This window comes from Dromaius novaehollandiae, chromosome 1 (genome assembly GCF_036370855.1).
Source record: "Dromaius novaehollandiae isolate bDroNov1 chromosome 1, bDroNov1.hap1, whole genome shotgun sequence".
Taxonomy (NCBI): Eukaryota; Metazoa; Chordata; class Aves; order Casuariiformes; family Dromaiidae; genus Dromaius; species Dromaius novaehollandiae.
Genome location: NC_088098.1, coordinates 218,392,107 through 218,408,488, shown reverse-complemented (window position 1 = coordinate 218,408,488; position 16,382 = coordinate 218,392,107). Strand labels below are relative to the sequence as shown.

Here is a 16,382-nt window from a genome sequence, read left to right as displayed (position 1 = left end):
CCGTGCGCAGCAGAGCGCAAGGCACAGCCCCTCTGCAGGATGTGATTGTGACCCACAGGTACAGCGACCTGCAGGAACCCACGCTGCATGCACGTGGTGAGCACATCCACTCATTTACAGCTGGCAAAGGGGTGTTTAACTGCAGCTGGTGCAGATCCTTCTCTAGCTCCAGAGGTGCTCCTGCAAACAAGCAGCAGCAAACACCAAAGGGAAGTCTCCCAGTCCCAGCGTGTCTCATCTGTGGGGATTCTCTGCTCTCTGATCAACCATGGTTTGTTAGCTGTTCCCTCAATAAAGGAAAACAAATAGGAAATTTCGCTTTCCCTTGCTGCTGCTTGTTATGAAACTTCTGGAAACAGAACATCTTAAAAGCTTATTTGGCAGATAGTTCAAAAATCATGGGAAGCAAGGAATGACAGGCAGACGGACACATCCATAACCACACGAGTGCAGGCACTTAGAGGACCTCCTTATCACTCTCATGCTAACACGGAAAGGAGCAGTCATTTATGATATCCCCAGATGAATATTTGGGATTTGACTATTAGGTTTGTCACAAACTGGTAAATGTTGAAGCTGTTCAGTGGGCCAGCAGCCTGCACATCACCTGCAGCCAGTACGTGATTTCTTCAAATAACTGTGGTAATCGATAGCTCCCTTTGATCACGTTCCCCCTCAGTGTTGATGATTAGACACACACAGATTTTTCTTTCAGTCACCTTTTGCCTTAATTGCAGAGCAAATCAGATATGAGGATTCCTAAAAGGAATAAAGAAAGCACATAAAAGAATCACAAAGCATTTGTTTTCTCTTAAGCTACAAACTAGCAATTTCCCAATTTCTAGGGCAGCTGCATGATTTTAAATATCCAGTTCACAATTTCTTACTTTTAGGACCGCTGAAACCGCACATCCCCTTCTTTTGACTAGTTCATTAAGGAATATCAGCCGACTACATCTGCCAATTAACAAAGTGACAAAGGAGTGACAAGCAGAACCAGACACCAGCTGCACATGCTATCAAGCAGAGATCCTTGGAAAGGTTGTCTCCTTAATACTCTTTCATCAACAACCCCAAATCTCATAATTTCTCCTGGCCCTCTCTGCCAGCTGAGAGCCAAACACTGCAAGAACACTGTTCCTCTGCCGGTGGAGCTGAGTCCACCTGACCTACATTTGCACCGTGATGCTAAGTGCCCAGCACACACGTTTCAGGGGCATCTCCTGCAAGGGCACTGAGAGCAGGACGGGCACTGCCAGTGTGTCTGCTATGGTGGGAGCAGGAGGGCAAGCTCAGATCTCCTTGAGAAGCTCTGAAGTGAATATCTGCTCGACTGCTATTGCAGTGAGATGCGTGACATTTCATCCCTTCTTGGCCTAGGCTTACAGATGGTATCCCTGTGTGCTGGATGGGCTGATGCACCACTGTACTTTAGGGGTGACTATTTATAGTCCCACAGAAAACAAGGCTTCAAGAATCTTTGAGAGATCACATAATCCTTGTTTTTATGATATTGTGTATGTGACTGCTAGTGCTGCAATAACCCACGAAAGTGGTTGGGACAGGCAGAGACATGTGCTTTGTAGCAGTAAAGTATTTTTACATCTTCCTTACCCACTGTCTTATGGCTAATTTATATCAGGCAGAGCCAGACTGAAACCCTGGACGACATCCAAGGAAGAGAAAATTGTGCTCACATCTCATCCCAGACTCCACAGTTCAGAGCCAGGTCTCACCAACATGCACAAAGTGGACGCAAACTAGAGGTGTCTGACCCAGTACCCTGAGCCCAGATCTCCTTTAAATCAAACAAGCCTGCTCATTCCTTTCCAGATAAAAGCACTTGAATCAAGAAGTGTCTGTGCACAGCCAAGTCTTTTGTGCGAGGCAGGAGGAGAACCTGGATGGGAGCAAGCTTACTCTTTCTCCTCTGTGCAACACCTTCTTGCAGCACTACCTGCTGAAGCATCAGCCCAGATTTTGCCCTCGGTGAAGAAATCAGGCAAGGATGAAAAGTGTTCGCTTGAGCATGCAGAGGGGCCAGCGCCTCCCAGGGAGGTCACAGCATGGCCAGAAATAGGCCAGCCACCCTGAATCTCTTTTCTGCTTTAGCACAGAGCTCACCATTTTTCAGATCTGCACAACAGTGGTGTGGTTCAGCTCCATCACACAACAGACATCACCCAACACTCAGAGCTTTCAGCTGTCCGCCACTTGTGCTGCAGCAGAGCAGAGCAGGGCCTTGTGCTTGCAGACTGCCCATGAACTCTGGGGACTGAGGGGAACCTGAATGGTCCGGGGCAGGGGAAGAAGGCCATCTGTCCCAGCTGCATGACTAGGGCTCCTAGAAGTCTCTGCACAGACAACAGAAGTCCCTGCAGCACATCTGTTTCTGCTGCATGCACTGCTGCCCTGTCCTGGATCCCTTTGCACTCTTCATACAGGAACGTGCAAGGACACTGAGACAGCTGCATATGTGGAGAAACACGGCCTGCCTTAGAAGTCAGTCTCACATGTCTTCTGTAAGATGTTTTTGCCTTCTCAAAGAACAGCATGGACAAACCTGCCTGCAGATGGACCCAGAGGTCCCTCTGCAGGACGCTGCTGCTTGACAGTGCAACGTGATGGACTGATCACATCCATTTCACTACAAATCCAGTGATCTTCTCCCTGAAGTTGCTCCTTGATGCTGCTATAAGGAAACGGGTCCAGATTCCAACCCCTGCCCTGCTTAGTCATATTTCTCCCATACCCCAAACTTTAAACAGCCACAGTCCCAAAGACCAGACAGATAAAAGTCCAAGGGCAAGAAGAAAATGGAACAGAAATCTTAGGCATGGAGGAAGGACACCCAGCTTGTGCTGCACAGCCCTGAGCAGTGCAGAGATTTCTGAGCTGGCTCCTGCAAGACCAGCTGGTCTGCGGCAGGACAGAGGCACACCGGCAGCCAGGCTAGCAAGCCCAGCAAGGACGCGCTCCCAGCAGTGTGCCGCGCAGCGTGTGTTTGCCAGTGCATGTCTCTGCTGCTGCAGGGCTGTCTGCCTGGTACACTATTGCTGGCCATAATGTGCTACCGGCAAGACCCTACAGCCAAGGGCAAAGGTGGGGAGCACCACAGGGGCTTTTGGTTCCTTCGTATGCTTGGTGTATGGGCAGGGTCTGGACATCACAGCCTCAGGCCCAGCTGGAGTCAAGGCGAGAGGTAAACTTACAAGCCATGACGAAACAGTTGTCAGACCTACCATCAGACCATGCTTTCCTGGTTAAAGTGAGTGCCAAGCCCAGGGATGGATCATGTTTCCCTGGGGCTGGGACTAAGTGGCTGAACCATGATTCATGGTGCTGTTTCAGTTCCCAAGGTGCCGGCTGATCCCTGCAGAGCTGCACTATAAATCCTGTCCTGATGTGGTGCTGCCAATCGCTTTCTCCAAGAAGGCTGCTCTGCTTGCTCCCTGCGCCGTGCGGACAGCTCTTCCTGCGTATGGATGGAGAGCACAGGTAAACGGGGTAATCGTACCTGATTTCTAGCTGCATTTCAACCTCCAGTCATCATGGGGCAGTCATTTGAGGTGATGTGATCAGTAGGATCAGTTATTTCTCTGCAGTATTTAATGAAAGTTGTGTGTACCTTCTACATTCACTTTTCTTGGCTTTGGCACCCCAGACATAACCACGGAAAGGTAGGAGAAGGCGCTAAGTACATTACTGAAGCTAAGTCATTCCCTGATGAAAAATGAATTGGAGCAGAAGAGCAGAGGATCAGCATTCAGGAAAATGAGACGTACCCTAAACTCGTGGACTGGGACTTGTGGACAGTAGCTATTGTCTGGAGTGACAGAGGAACAGAGACAGGGTACTGTGTTTCCAATCATTTAGGCTGGCCAGAGCTGTGAGAACACACTGTTTGATGACAGATAAAGTTTGGTGTCAATAAGTGCAAGGTCCAAGCTGTGGAAGGAAAATTTCATGTGTATTTGTACTGAGCACTAAGGGACTTTCCAGTCTAGCAGACAACGGTATGCCAAGAAGCATAGGTGGGAAAGCAAATACAGGAAAATTTGAATGAGAAAAATGTGGATTTTTAGCAGCAAGGGAAATTGCACGAGTGAGGGAAAGAGTACATGCTGTCTCAGCAAGGGGACATAACTGGTGCATGAATGGATGAGGGCAGCCCAGCCAGGAGCAAACTCGAGTGGGAAATGTCGTGATTTCCAAACCTCTGAATGAAGAGGTCTGCAAAAGACTGTACTCAGAGTAATGGGGGCAAAAATGCATGGTTCTGATTTGGCACTCAGCTAGTTGGTGAATGGGGCTGGGTGCTAGCAGAAGACTCTGCAATCTGTGACACCCAGGAGTAAATCTTGGCTCACAGATTTCAGTGTGCATCCTGGCCACATCCTGATCCCAGGCTGGAATGATACCAAGGGCACCGTGTTCCCTCCCCACCTTGGTCCCACACTCAGCCTTAAGATGAAGTCTCTGGGCAATGGAAAATACTGCACTCTCTTAAGAAGTCATTCCACTACTTCTTTTAACATTATTTCTCTCGTTTATCTTCACCCTAAGGATGAGGTTTTGTTATATCTGTGGCTGCCTACTCCACCATCACTTTCTGCCTGTGTAATATGTGCAGACTGCAGATGAGTCACCACTTGACCTATTCTTAGATAAAATAGTCAGTTATTTAAGTCTTTTGACATGAACTGTTTTCCAGCCCCAAATTGTTTTGACTCCAAGTGTTCTCCAACTTCCTACCAATTTCTAGGAAGTACAACCACACGGATTTTACAGCGGTGAATTTCCCAGTTTCTCAGGGCTGAAGCTGTGTGTTTGCTGTAGCCTCCCCATAACTGTGCACTCCTTTGTCCTCACTGTTTACTCTTCCACCAAAGTTTGTGCCATCTGTGGATTTTGTCAGCAGTGATTTTATAATTTTCTTCCAATATGCTAATGGAGATGTTAGAATGGGTCAGAGTAAATCCCTGCAAAGCCCCACTGGAAGCATCCCCACCTGACAATAATTCTTCCATCCAGATTCAATTCTTGAGACCTCACATGCTGAGGAGTTCCACAGGATAATCTCATGCTGCATGAGCAACACTTTCTCTTGTCACTTTAATCTGAAATTGTAGAAGCAATGCTCTACTGCTGCACCAGCTCAATACAACACACGTGAAATGGATTGATCATTGGCTAACCTTCCTGAAAACAGGATTATGGGTGCAGGAAGGTTTCAGACATCTAGGCGGGGAGTGAAAAAAGTATCGAAGTGCCCTGGGATGGAGAAGGACCATGTAATCATCTGCAAAGCAGTGAGCTCCAGCAACTCCGTTCTGGCTGGACCATGAGCCTGATCCTGCTGCTCTTGTCTCCTGTTACAATATTGGCTGGGCCAAAAGAGGGTGATGGAAGACGTGGTCTCAGCCAGGAAGACACAGTGGTACTGTCACCAGGCGTCCCTGACTCTGCCAGGGCAGGAGCTCCCTTTCAGTGAGGATGCTAAGGGCCCAGAGACACTGCAGCGTCCTGGAAGGTGTCAGGAGAGCAGATGTGTCCACCGTTACCTAGCCCTGAGATTCTTCCCCAGACACTATTTTTCAGGTCTCACCCTGAAAAAGGACTGGCTTTGCTACCTCACTTAAACTAGTGACTCTCTTAACCTCAAGGCTTTGATTGCTTGCACTTAAAATAAATTATGCATGGGAGCTGCCATCGGAACTGGTCATTTCTCAGTGCACAGTAACCCTGAGGAAGGAAAAAATGAAATGGGTGGGGGAGTGTTTGCCTGTTCTGAGTTAGATAAAGAGGGTTTTAGCATTACAGGTGGCTGGGAATGCTGAGAGGGGATTTGAAAAGCAGCTGGTAACTTAGATCGGTCAAGTGACTCATGTTCTTAATTCCCTGAAATAATTTACCAAGTTTGGCCATGTGTTCCCCTGCAGAGAAACCTGAAATCTCCTCCTACGAGACCTTTTCTCCTAACTAATCAGTATGTTGTTTTACCTGCAGATTAGCAACCAGTGACACTGGCTGAGGAAAGACCTGTCCAGCAATGCCCACTAATGGCAGCTCCAAGCCTTTGCTGTTCCTCCTGACTGGTTTCCCTGGCCTGGAAAATGTTTACCCTTGGATTGCCATTTCTATTAGCCTGATGTATTTTGTGGCTATCTGTGGTAACGGCACCATCTTGGCCATCATACAGGCAGAGCGGAGCCTGCACAAGCCCATGTACTTGTTATTGGCCATGCTGGCTGTGACAGACCTGTGTCTCACCGCCACCACCCTGCCAAGCATGCTCCGCCTATTCTGGTTCAACTCCCGAGCAGTCAGCTTCGGTGCCTGTGCCACTCAGATGTTTTTCATCCACTCCCTGTCCTGCGTGGAGTCCGGCATCCTGCTGGCTATGGCTTTCGACCGCTTTGTTGCCATCTCCAACCCACTCAGATACCCCCTGATCCTGACTGGTTCCAGGATTGCCAAGACGGGGTTGGTGATGCTTTTCAGGAGTGTCCTCTTTGTGCTCCCAACCCCGATCCTCCTCCGGCTGCTGCGGTACTGCAGAGTCAACACCCTCTCCCACTCGTTCTGCGTGCACCAGGACGTGATGAATCTTGCCTGCTCAGACAGGAGAGTCAACATCATCTATGGCCTCTTTGCAGTCCTGTCCACATTTGGCATCGACTCACTGCTCGTTCTCCTTTCCTATGTCGTCATCGTGAAGACAGTCTTGAACATCGCCTCTGGGGAGGAGTGTCTCCGGGCTCTTGACACCTGTGTCTCCCACCTCTGCGCTGTTCTGATCTTCTACATCCCCCTCATAGGACTGACCATTGTCCACCGGTTCGGGGAGCATGCTTCCCCGCTGGTGCACATCCTCATGGGCTTCACCTATGTCCTCATACCCCCCATGCTGAACCCCATTGTGTACAGCGTCAAAATAACCCAGATCCGGCAAAGGATCCTGAAGAGACTGCAGAGCAGGACAGCGCTGTGCGCATGCTGACCATAGCCAGGGAAGGGCAGAAAGAAGGGGCTCTGCTCCTGGCCAAGCGGTGGATGCAATTTGTGTCGTGACTTAACGAGCTGTGAACACTGGCAGCCAGCCTCTAGCCATCCTTGCTAGCTCTGTGACCCACATGCGTATGGGACTGCTGGCCTCCACCATACCTTGTGCACAGTCATCTCCTGGAGAGAGGTACCAGCACAAAGAAGTACAAGGGACGTGCATGGGTACATACCAGACTCATATTCCTCTGGGCTTAGGACAAATGTTTTACTGGGTGAACCACCAGAGTGAGGAAATGTGGTATACTTGTGTTATAAAGTATTGTTCAGTGGGGACTTTTCTCTGGGCTGACAGCTTTGGTCTCTATCTGCACTTTCAGCTCTGGGTATTGCTACAAATATATATGGTATGGGTGCCTACATCTAATAATAAAACAACACAAAAAGCATCTCCCATGTGGCTCTGGCTTTTTGTTTCTGTCCTTGCCATCATCCACAGAATTCATTCTTAGCTCCAGATTATTAAGCAGAAAGATTCATAATAAAATAATACAAGCTGAATAGAAATAGTTTATCTTAAATTTCAGCTGCACTGTGGGATGAAGGTGCAATTGCTAACTGTACCTAGGGAAAGGTTGCCTGTGTGAGGAATGTGACACCTCTACCGAAGCCTGAGATGCAGCCGTATGCACTACTCTCCCTTCCCGTCCAGCCCCTCACACGCTGGGCGAAGTCCTCTTTTGTGGGAGGATTAGGGTTTTGCTCCAGGAATGACTGCTCAGCTGGGATGCGGATGGCTTTGGACCCTGCCTGAGGTTGGCAAGGGTGCAAAGTCAAGAGGGTATGGTGGTGTTATGTGTCTTGCTGAAGGCCTTGCTCTCTGGGCTCCACAGGGCCCCGAAAGTTTTTTCTAAGTCTGGACAGTACAACTGGATGCAGATGCTGGACTGGGCAACTTACCTCCAGCTGGAGACTTTGAGGCAGCTGTGGATGCCCCAAGAGGCAGTGAGCAGGTGATAGCCACCGCATCACTGACATCTGAGCCTGTTTGCCCCTGAGATAGACACGTGGTTAATCCCTGGGAGCTGGAGCAAGGATAAAAGGCAGGTGTCCAGGAATGGCTTCACTCAGCAGCAGTCCCAGCCAGGCTGTTTGGTGTCATCACCTTTCCTCTGGCTCCCAAGGAATCACCACAGGCAGTGAGGAGGGTTGAAACAGACCCACACAAAAGCAATCAGCTGAGCGTCTCAGGTGGATGAATGGACTTGATAGAAATGCACGACACTGCTTCATAGACACTGCTACGCAGTGCCCTCAGTGGACCCTGCCTGCAGCCAGGATGAACTCGGCAACAGCTCCTAGTCCTCCAGGGTGACAGTCACTGCTCCCTTCCAGCAGAATTAGGTAGGTTAGCAGATTCCTCTACTTTTATGTCTTTTAAAAGCAAAGCAAAGGCTAGTAACCAGGCCATGTTAACATGCCAGGAGAGAGCAGTAGGTCTAAACCCTAGCAGAATGCTCCGTTGGGCAAGCGCAAGCATTCAGAACTGCCCAGCTCTGTTAATCCCTTCATGACTTGTGGACTTGGTCAACCCATGCCACGTGGTGCCCACGGGTACAGGGGCTTGGTGCCGCAACTCTCCAGTGTCTGTGTGCTGCAAGGAGGGCACGTCCTTGGCCCGAGTAAGATAAGTCTCAGCTGCACACCAGTGGACAGAACCCATTGCTTTTAGAGTTTGGTCCATCCATGGACTCTCTTCTCAGGTTTGACGGTAGGGTTTGGTCCATCCATGGACTCTCTTCTCAGGTTTGACAGTAGACACTTGGCTCCTGCCTACCCTGCTCTGTGGCTGTGGGTCAAGCAATGTACAGCACTACTAAATTAAAACAAAGCTGCTTCACCTCTCACAGCTGAGTTCCAAGATGATACACGCTGTATGCAGACTGAGCTCTCAAACACGTTTTTGTGTGTATTGTGCATATTGAAGTTCTTTCCAGAAAGATCAAATATTTGAAATTCTCTGTCCACAAATGCACAGCTGAATTATAGGAGATGTTAAGTATTGCATGCAGCATCCTAGAGAGCCATATCCTAGCACACTTCAGTGAGCAGACCGCGTAGCACTTGGCAGATGGTCTTTTGTTCTTCACCTGATATCACGGACAGTGAAGACAGCCAAACATCCGCTGCGCCAAGGACTGCTATTGGCAGGGAGTCACCAATCTTTTTTCTGCTGGAAAGAGTTCATGCAGTCTCTCAGAACTGCCTTTTTATCAACCTTGCACAAAATTTGAGGTCACTTTTAGATCAAAAAAAAGGTGTCCTAAAGATCAGAGAGCAAAGAAAATATTTCCAGTTTTGTGCAAAATGTTATCCTGTGACTTTTCATTGTAATAACAGTGTCACAGACAAAACTTTCAATGCATTATGGGTATGCTAATCCAGGCACTTGTTTCAACACTGCATTCTATAAGACCCAATAGGGCACAAGTATTCCTGTTTTTCATCTTCACCAAGACTGTACATTTGGCCTTGAGTTCAGCTGGTTTAAATTAGAGAGAACAAAACCTTCCAAATAAATGGTGCGGAACAAACAAGCCTTCGCCCAATTCCTCCTCCAATATTCATTAAGAAAAAAATCACCGGTGATGGTGATTCAGCCAGCCTTAATGGAATTGTTGCAATTTTGTAACTGAAGCATTGTCTTGTATCTAATTTGAATTTGTCTAGCTTCAGACTTCCACCATTGCATCTTCTTGTATCTTGGTAGTTAGGCTGAAGAGGACTGAGCTGAAGTCTTGTCTCTTGAGTAAAGACTTCTAGTTTGTGATTTCTCAGACCTTCAAATTCACTTTGATATACCCAGTAGACTGAGCTCCTTAGAGTTTTTCACAATAAGGCATCCTTTTCAGGATCTGATTCATTCTCACAGTTCTCCAACGTGTCAGAGAAAGAGGAAAGAAGTGTATGGGAAAGACAAGATATGGAGAGAATACTAGTAGCTTCACTTTCTAATATCTTTGTCTGAAAAGGATATTAAATAAACGTGCTGAAAGCATTTTTTATGCAAGTAGAGCTTTTGAAATATCTGTTCACAAAGTAGTTGCATAGTTTTGTCTCTTGGAATCTGACTAGAGCTGTTTTAAATGTCATATACAAGCCTGAGGTATTATTCTGTGCGGTATTAGCTAAAAGCCCATGGACAAGCAAAATTACTGACTTAAGTTCTGGCAAAAAGGGGTGCTGAGGTGCAGCAAAGGGAACCTGTTCGTTGTGCACAATGACACATGCTGTTGCTAAATACCAGTCCTACAAGGCTGCCTGAGGAATTCATGCACTGGCAATGTTGCCCACCAGTCAAAGTAGCTCTCCTTACTGCCTTGTAACAGACAGGTATTTATACAACCACCACGCTGCCAGAGGAGGTAGTGTCTTGTTCAGATTTACACCCTAATAAATGCCTTGCTGGCATGGACTGGTTCCGATTTGTTATATAAACCTAGAGGAAGTCTACTGGAATCAATGAATCTAGAAAGATATTCTTCAGGTTAACTTCTAGTCCCCCAAGAGACAGAACCTTGACCTCTTCTTGACAGATGATCAGGAGGAAATGGCAGAACTGGGTACCACAAGTTTAGAGAAGACTTTTTTAAAAAATTCTGTTTGTAATGCATAGCCATGCTCGAGACATAACAATCAATATTCACTCATCCTGGAGGCAGTGAAACGCCTGGGTAAATAAGGTTAAGGCAGGATGAATATGTGGAATAAAACACCTTTCTTTCATTGCACATTTGTGATGAACATGTGTACAGCAAAGGAATTATGTTTGGAAAGGTTCTGTAGACCTTCCTGCTTTTCCACATAACACCCAGAGTTCATCAGGGAAACCTCTCCCTGAGGGGATTATTTTTCATTTTATTTTATTATGGGATTTTTAGCAAACTCCTCAGTCAGTAGCACCAGGTATTTGAGAAACAAGGGGATCTCAGGCCAGGGTTCATTACAGATCTTTTACCGACAGCATAAGCCCAAGATTTTGGGTTTGCCTACTTCCTTTTCCTTGAGCCCTCTGGAGTGCCTCAATTCACATTGGCAGTGGGACAGCACAAACAAATATCAGCTCATCTCTTGTGATCCTTTGCAGGAAGCACAGTTTGAGGAGTTCAGCTCCATCCCATGTACCATGTTCATGCTCAATGACACGCAGATGAAGCCCACAGTATTCCTGCTCACAGGCATCCCAGGCCAGGAGGCCATGAACCTCTGGATCTCCATCCTGTTCTTCTCCATGTATGTTATTTCCATGCTGGGAAATTCTGTCATCCTGTTTATTATAAAAACAGATCTGACTCTCCACGAGCCCATGTACATCTTTCTTTCCATGCTGGCTCTCACAGACCTTTGCTTATCCATCTCCACCATGCCTACCATTCTGGGTATATTCTGGTTTAACTCCAGAGAGATCAGCATCAATGCCTGCTTCATCCAGCTGTTCTTCATCCACTCGCTTTCTTTCATTGAATCCTCTGTGCTTTTATCAATGGCCTTTGACCGCTACGTCGCCATCTGTAACCCGCTGCGGTATGCATCTGTCTTAACCACTCCTAGAATAGTAAGAATGGGACTAGCATTCATGGTACGAGGTGTGGGTCTGATATTTCCACTCCCCTTCCTCCTTAAAAGGTTTCAGTATTGCCGGGACAATGTTCTCTCCCATTCCTACTGCCTGCACCAGGAGGTCATGAAGCTGGCCTGTTCCGATATCACAGTCAATAGCATCTATGGCTTATTTGTCATCGTCTCTACTGTTGGCGTGGACTCGCTTCTCATCCTGTTATCGTACATGATGATCCTCAGAGCCGTGCTGAGCATTGCCTCCCGGGAGGAGCGTTTCAAGGCCCTCAACACCTGTGTGTCCCATGTCTGTGCCGTTTTGCTGTTCTACACGCCCATGATCGGCTTGTCCATGATACACCGGTTCGGGGGGAGCTCTTCTCCCTTGGTGCAGATTCTCATGGGTTATGTCTACCTGTTGGTCCCACCCCTGATGAACCCCATTGTCTACAGTGTGAAAACCAAGCAGATACGAGCCCGCATTGCCAGGGTATTCTTCAGGTGACAAGGTCATATCCCCACTCTGCCCCACCTCCATCCATGGTGCAGCTGGGAAATACCAGTCGTCTTAATTCCAAGACAAGACAGCTTGTAAGGGTAACTTTGCCTGGGCTAACTCAGATCTCAGAGCACATCTGTACATGCAATAAAGAGAAAGGCTGAAGAATTTTTTTCCCTTTCTCCATGCAATCATGCATACGCTGTAAGTGACAGCAGGAATAGTCTTCCCAGGTCTTGTTTGGTATTCATCGTGCTGGCTGACCGAAAGACCTGCACCAGGTGTGCCCAGTGGCTGGTATCAGCTGTTTTCACCCACCTTCCCCACACTGTATCTGGTGCTTGGGGGTGAGGTGTGACAGGCATGCTGGAAGCATAAAACACGCACTTGTCTGTTGGATTGGTGCAGGCATGACTGCACACTGCCAGGGGGTCTTCCTGCAAAACTGCTACCCTGCATCAGAGTCAGAGGAGGGAGCTTGGGGGCAGGAAGTGGGTGCTGACATTTAGGAGTCCCAGCAGGATGCTGAGACCCTGCACCTGTCTTTGCACCACTTGTAGCACCCCATGGTTACAGACTGGGAGGATCCACCTCCCGTCCTTGGAGGACTGGGCCCAACTGTTGAGCTGGATTGCTTGAGAAAAGCTGCCAACCAGCTGAATTCAGAGTAGCTCCAAGCCTCTCCAAAACTCCTGCAGCTAACGAGGTCCTGGCCAGGATGACCAAAGGCTGCTACCAGCTCTCCAGCTTCCTCCCGTCCTCCTAATGGCTGCCTCGTAGGACTGAGGTTAAATTCCTTGCCCAGTGAGCCCACCTTTGGCAAGTCAATCATTTGTTTAAAGCCAGTAGAGGTATCTAACTGCAGTTCCCTGCCCCACCACAGCCCTCACCTCAGCTTGGGTAGTTGCAGCCCCCCAGCAGTGCGTGCCCAGAGCTTGTGCTCTCTTGGCAGCTCCCAGGGGTAAAAGCCCATGCCAAGCCTTAGCTCATGTGGGACTGACACCCAGGCAGCTCCCGTGTCTGCATCGCCCCGGGGGCTTGGTCCTGCAGCCACAGCAGCACGTCCGAGATACCCCAGCAGCGCCGAGTGCAGCACGGTCCCAGCAGTCACTAGCACAGGCATGGCTGCAGGGGCAGAGTGCAGGGGCAGGACTGGGGAGGGATGCGTGTAATGCTCTCCACCGTAGGCACTGACAAATATGTGCCAGTGCTCATAACTGAATGGATATTCAGTGCACAACGAGCAAGCTATAAATGTGAGAGGAAGACTTTAAAAGAGGGAAAGAAGGTGTTCTGCATGCACCATCCCCTCTGATGCTGGGATATGCTTGATGTGGGGTGACCAGGTGGTTTTACGGCAGATATCTTTGCACTTCCCGCAAGTACTCTCCTAGGGAGCTGGAGTCCCTTTGGGCCTCCCCAGCTTTAGAGGTCCACTCACTTTCTGGCTTTCCAGGCATGTGCTCTGACCTAGCTGGTGGGCATGTCCACCCTTCTCATGGCACTTCCCCAGTCCACAGTTATAGACAGCCAGGAGAAAGGAGGGGAGAAGACCAGGACTCTGTAGCCCAGCAATGGGACTAATCCTCGATCCAAGACTGTTTATGCATTTTGATGAGTGACTGTTTAATGCAGCCTGTTCCACTGACTCACGAGGGTGGAAATCAGACCTCCTCCTGCCCAGGAGGCCGTGGAAACCCGGTCTGCCATTACCAGAAGTTCTCTAACCACCTTGCTATGGCTTTCCAGATTTAACATACTCAAGAGACAGTGACAGCAGCACATACCATGAACTGGACCCAGTATTGACCCCTGAGGACACCACTGGTGACCGGCCTCCAGCTGGACTTGGTGCTGCCAATCCCAGCTCTTGGAGCCCAGCAGTTCAGCTAGTTTTCATTTCTCTGTCTCAAGAACCCTGTTCGAGAGGTGAATATTTTGGTGTGCTGGGTGGCTGGCGTGGTGAGGAGATTGAGAACTGTGTCACAGTGCAGAGCTACGCGTGCAGGAGGACACGTTTAAATGAAGATGCACAGACAAAATTATCAGAAGCAGCGGAGTTATTTCACAGTGCTGCACACCAAATGACAGGTAAGGGTGTCCCATAACACAGGGCAGCCTGAATTTTATCCAGTCTCTGCAGCACTGAAATTGGCCCTGACACCTTTGTCTTCCTGCTGTTCTGTCTATGAGGTGCAGGTCTATCAGCAACTTGGGAAGTTGTTTTTTCCAGAATTCTGGAAATTCTCTGAAATTTCCTCCATTGTCAATGGTGTTCCCATAGAGGGAGGGGGAAGCACAGTGAAGTGGCTCGATGCGCATGCTGAAATGCTGGGTGCAGAGCATGGTGCTCAGCCCACCAGAGAGCTGAGCAGCCCTTTGCTCCACAGCTCTGGGCTCCTGGAGACAGGTCTGGAGGCAGAGCCCGTTTCCAAATGTTCAGCCTCATCCCCAGGACTAGCTCCCACCATGGGCTGTACCCACAGTGTACCAGGTGCTGTACAGATGCAAACGAAGAGCTCACAGTCGAGATCAGCTGCTCTCCTGTGGTGTACCCAGCGTATCCCCCTCACATGCACCTTGGATTTATTGCTTGTGAAGCAGGGCCTTCAGCAGGACTGTGGGATGAAAAAAGCTATTCCAAGACAGTGTCTTGTGAATACATTTTTCAGTTTCAGGTTTGCTTATTTGTGGCAGAACATATCTTGTGTACTGGCTGCAGAGCGCAGGGATGGGAAACAGCTGAATTGAAAGCTATACTATGGACACAAAAATGCAGAATTTAAGCTAAGCAGGAATATGCTCACTTTGGACTTGACAAGGCCATCTTTTACTCTTACCTTCAAAATGCCCTGGAAACTAAAAGTGCATACCTTACCCTTTCCCAAGGCGGCTGTTCTGTGTAAGGTAACATGACTCCTTGTGATGGGACGAAGGCATCTACCTCCACCTCCTTCCTCCACAAACACTACCTGTTCATGTCTGTGACAGACCAGATCAGGAACCCTTCAGGAGCGCAGATGTTTTTGGTTATGGCAGCTGTTCAGGGCCTAGCATGACAGGGTATGAGTCTGTGAATACTATTGCAAGTGGTAATAATGCAGGTGATGGGGAATTTGAAATACAGAAGTCTTTTCTTTACTACTAGAGTCAGTGTAAATATTTCCACTGGCTTCAGTGAGGTAGGGCTGGGTCTAAGCCAGACAGGGTCTGAGCTCAGGAAATCAAAGCAGAATATATTGTTCCTTCTTTGTGCTTCATTCTTGCCTCTAAATTCCTGTTGCTAGCTACAATAGCATATTTGATAAGCATTGTTCTTCATTTTACAGCTTAAGAACTCAAGCAAATCTGCATAGCACTCGTGTCAGCATTCAAGAACACCAGATCAGACCTGCATTTTTCCCCCTGACAAGTTTCCCAGGTCTGAAGATTTCTCACCTCTGGGTTGCTCGCCTTTTCCGCTATGTATATTTCACTGTAATTCTTGGCAACAGCATCATCCTTCATGCAAAAAGACAGAACTGAAGCCCATGTTCTCTTTCTTGGCCATGTTGTCCATCACTAACTCAGTCTGTGTTTGTCCTCAGTACATATTATGCTGGGTTTACACTTGTTCAACTGCAGGGAAATCAGGTGCAATGTTTCACTCATTTTCTTCTTCATCCACTCAGCATTGCTCATGGAGTCCTCTGTGCTCCTGTTGATGGCCCTTGGTAGCTTTGTGGCAAACCATGACCTCCTGCAGTACAGGTCAATTTTAACCACTTGCAGGATGACCATGATGGGGCTGGTGTTCAAGTGCCTGCAAGTTTTGAGCTGAATACTTAAAAGAGTGTGCTGGAAAAGCAGAAGAGGCAAAATCACAAAAACTGGAAAGTGGAATTTTATTTTTAAAATTAACCTACAACAGCTTTAGCCCCTTATTGTGGTCCTGCTCTGACTTGCGTTGGTAAGGCAGAGAGCAATTCTGTGGGGAGCTTTCCTTACCCTGAGTCATAAACCCAGCTTGGCAGGACACAAGGGGGGAGGCAAATGTGGAGGATGGGCAGGGTGGGCAGGCAGACAAGTGCTCCAGCTGAGAGAGGCACTGCGAGACCACGGGAGAGCACCGGAGGGGCAGCAGGGTGAGGGCTGGCCGAACAGTGGGACCTCACTGAGGAGCGAGAAGCTGGGAGCCGACACACTGTGTGAAGGGGATGATGGGGCAATAACATCTGCAGAGAGCCCAGAGGTGTGACACAGAGCACAGCCTGCGTGTGCT

At 48.5% G+C, this 16,382-nt stretch overlaps 2 protein-coding genes across 2 annotated transcripts; both read left to right on the top strand.

Moving 5' to 3' along the window:
- Positions 1–6,052: 6,052 nt before the first annotated feature.
- On the top strand, positions 6,053–7,003 carry LOC112995005 (olfactory receptor 51L1-like). The gene has a single exon (XM_026119701.2). The coding sequence runs from the start codon at positions 6,053–6,055 to the stop codon at positions 7,001–7,003; it is 951 nt and encodes a 316-aa protein (XP_025975486.2).
- A 4,188-nt stretch (positions 7,004–11,191) lies between these two features.
- Positions 11,192–12,127, top strand: LOC112995004 (olfactory receptor 51G2-like). Its single transcript, XM_026119699.2, has one exon. The coding sequence runs from the start codon at positions 11,192–11,194 to the stop codon at positions 12,125–12,127; it is 936 nt and encodes a 311-aa protein (XP_025975484.1).
- Positions 12,128–16,382: the final 4,255 nt, after the last annotated feature.

What these genes read in the sequence shown, in the direction of transcription:
- LOC112995005 (XM_026119701.2), top strand. Translation starts at nt 6,053, where the DNA reads ATGCCCACTAATGGCAGCTCCAAGCCTTTGCTGTTCCTCCTGACTGGT.
- LOC112995004 (XM_026119699.2), top strand. Translation starts at nt 11,192, where the DNA reads ATGTTCATGCTCAATGACACGCAGATGAAGCCCACAGTATTCCTGCTC.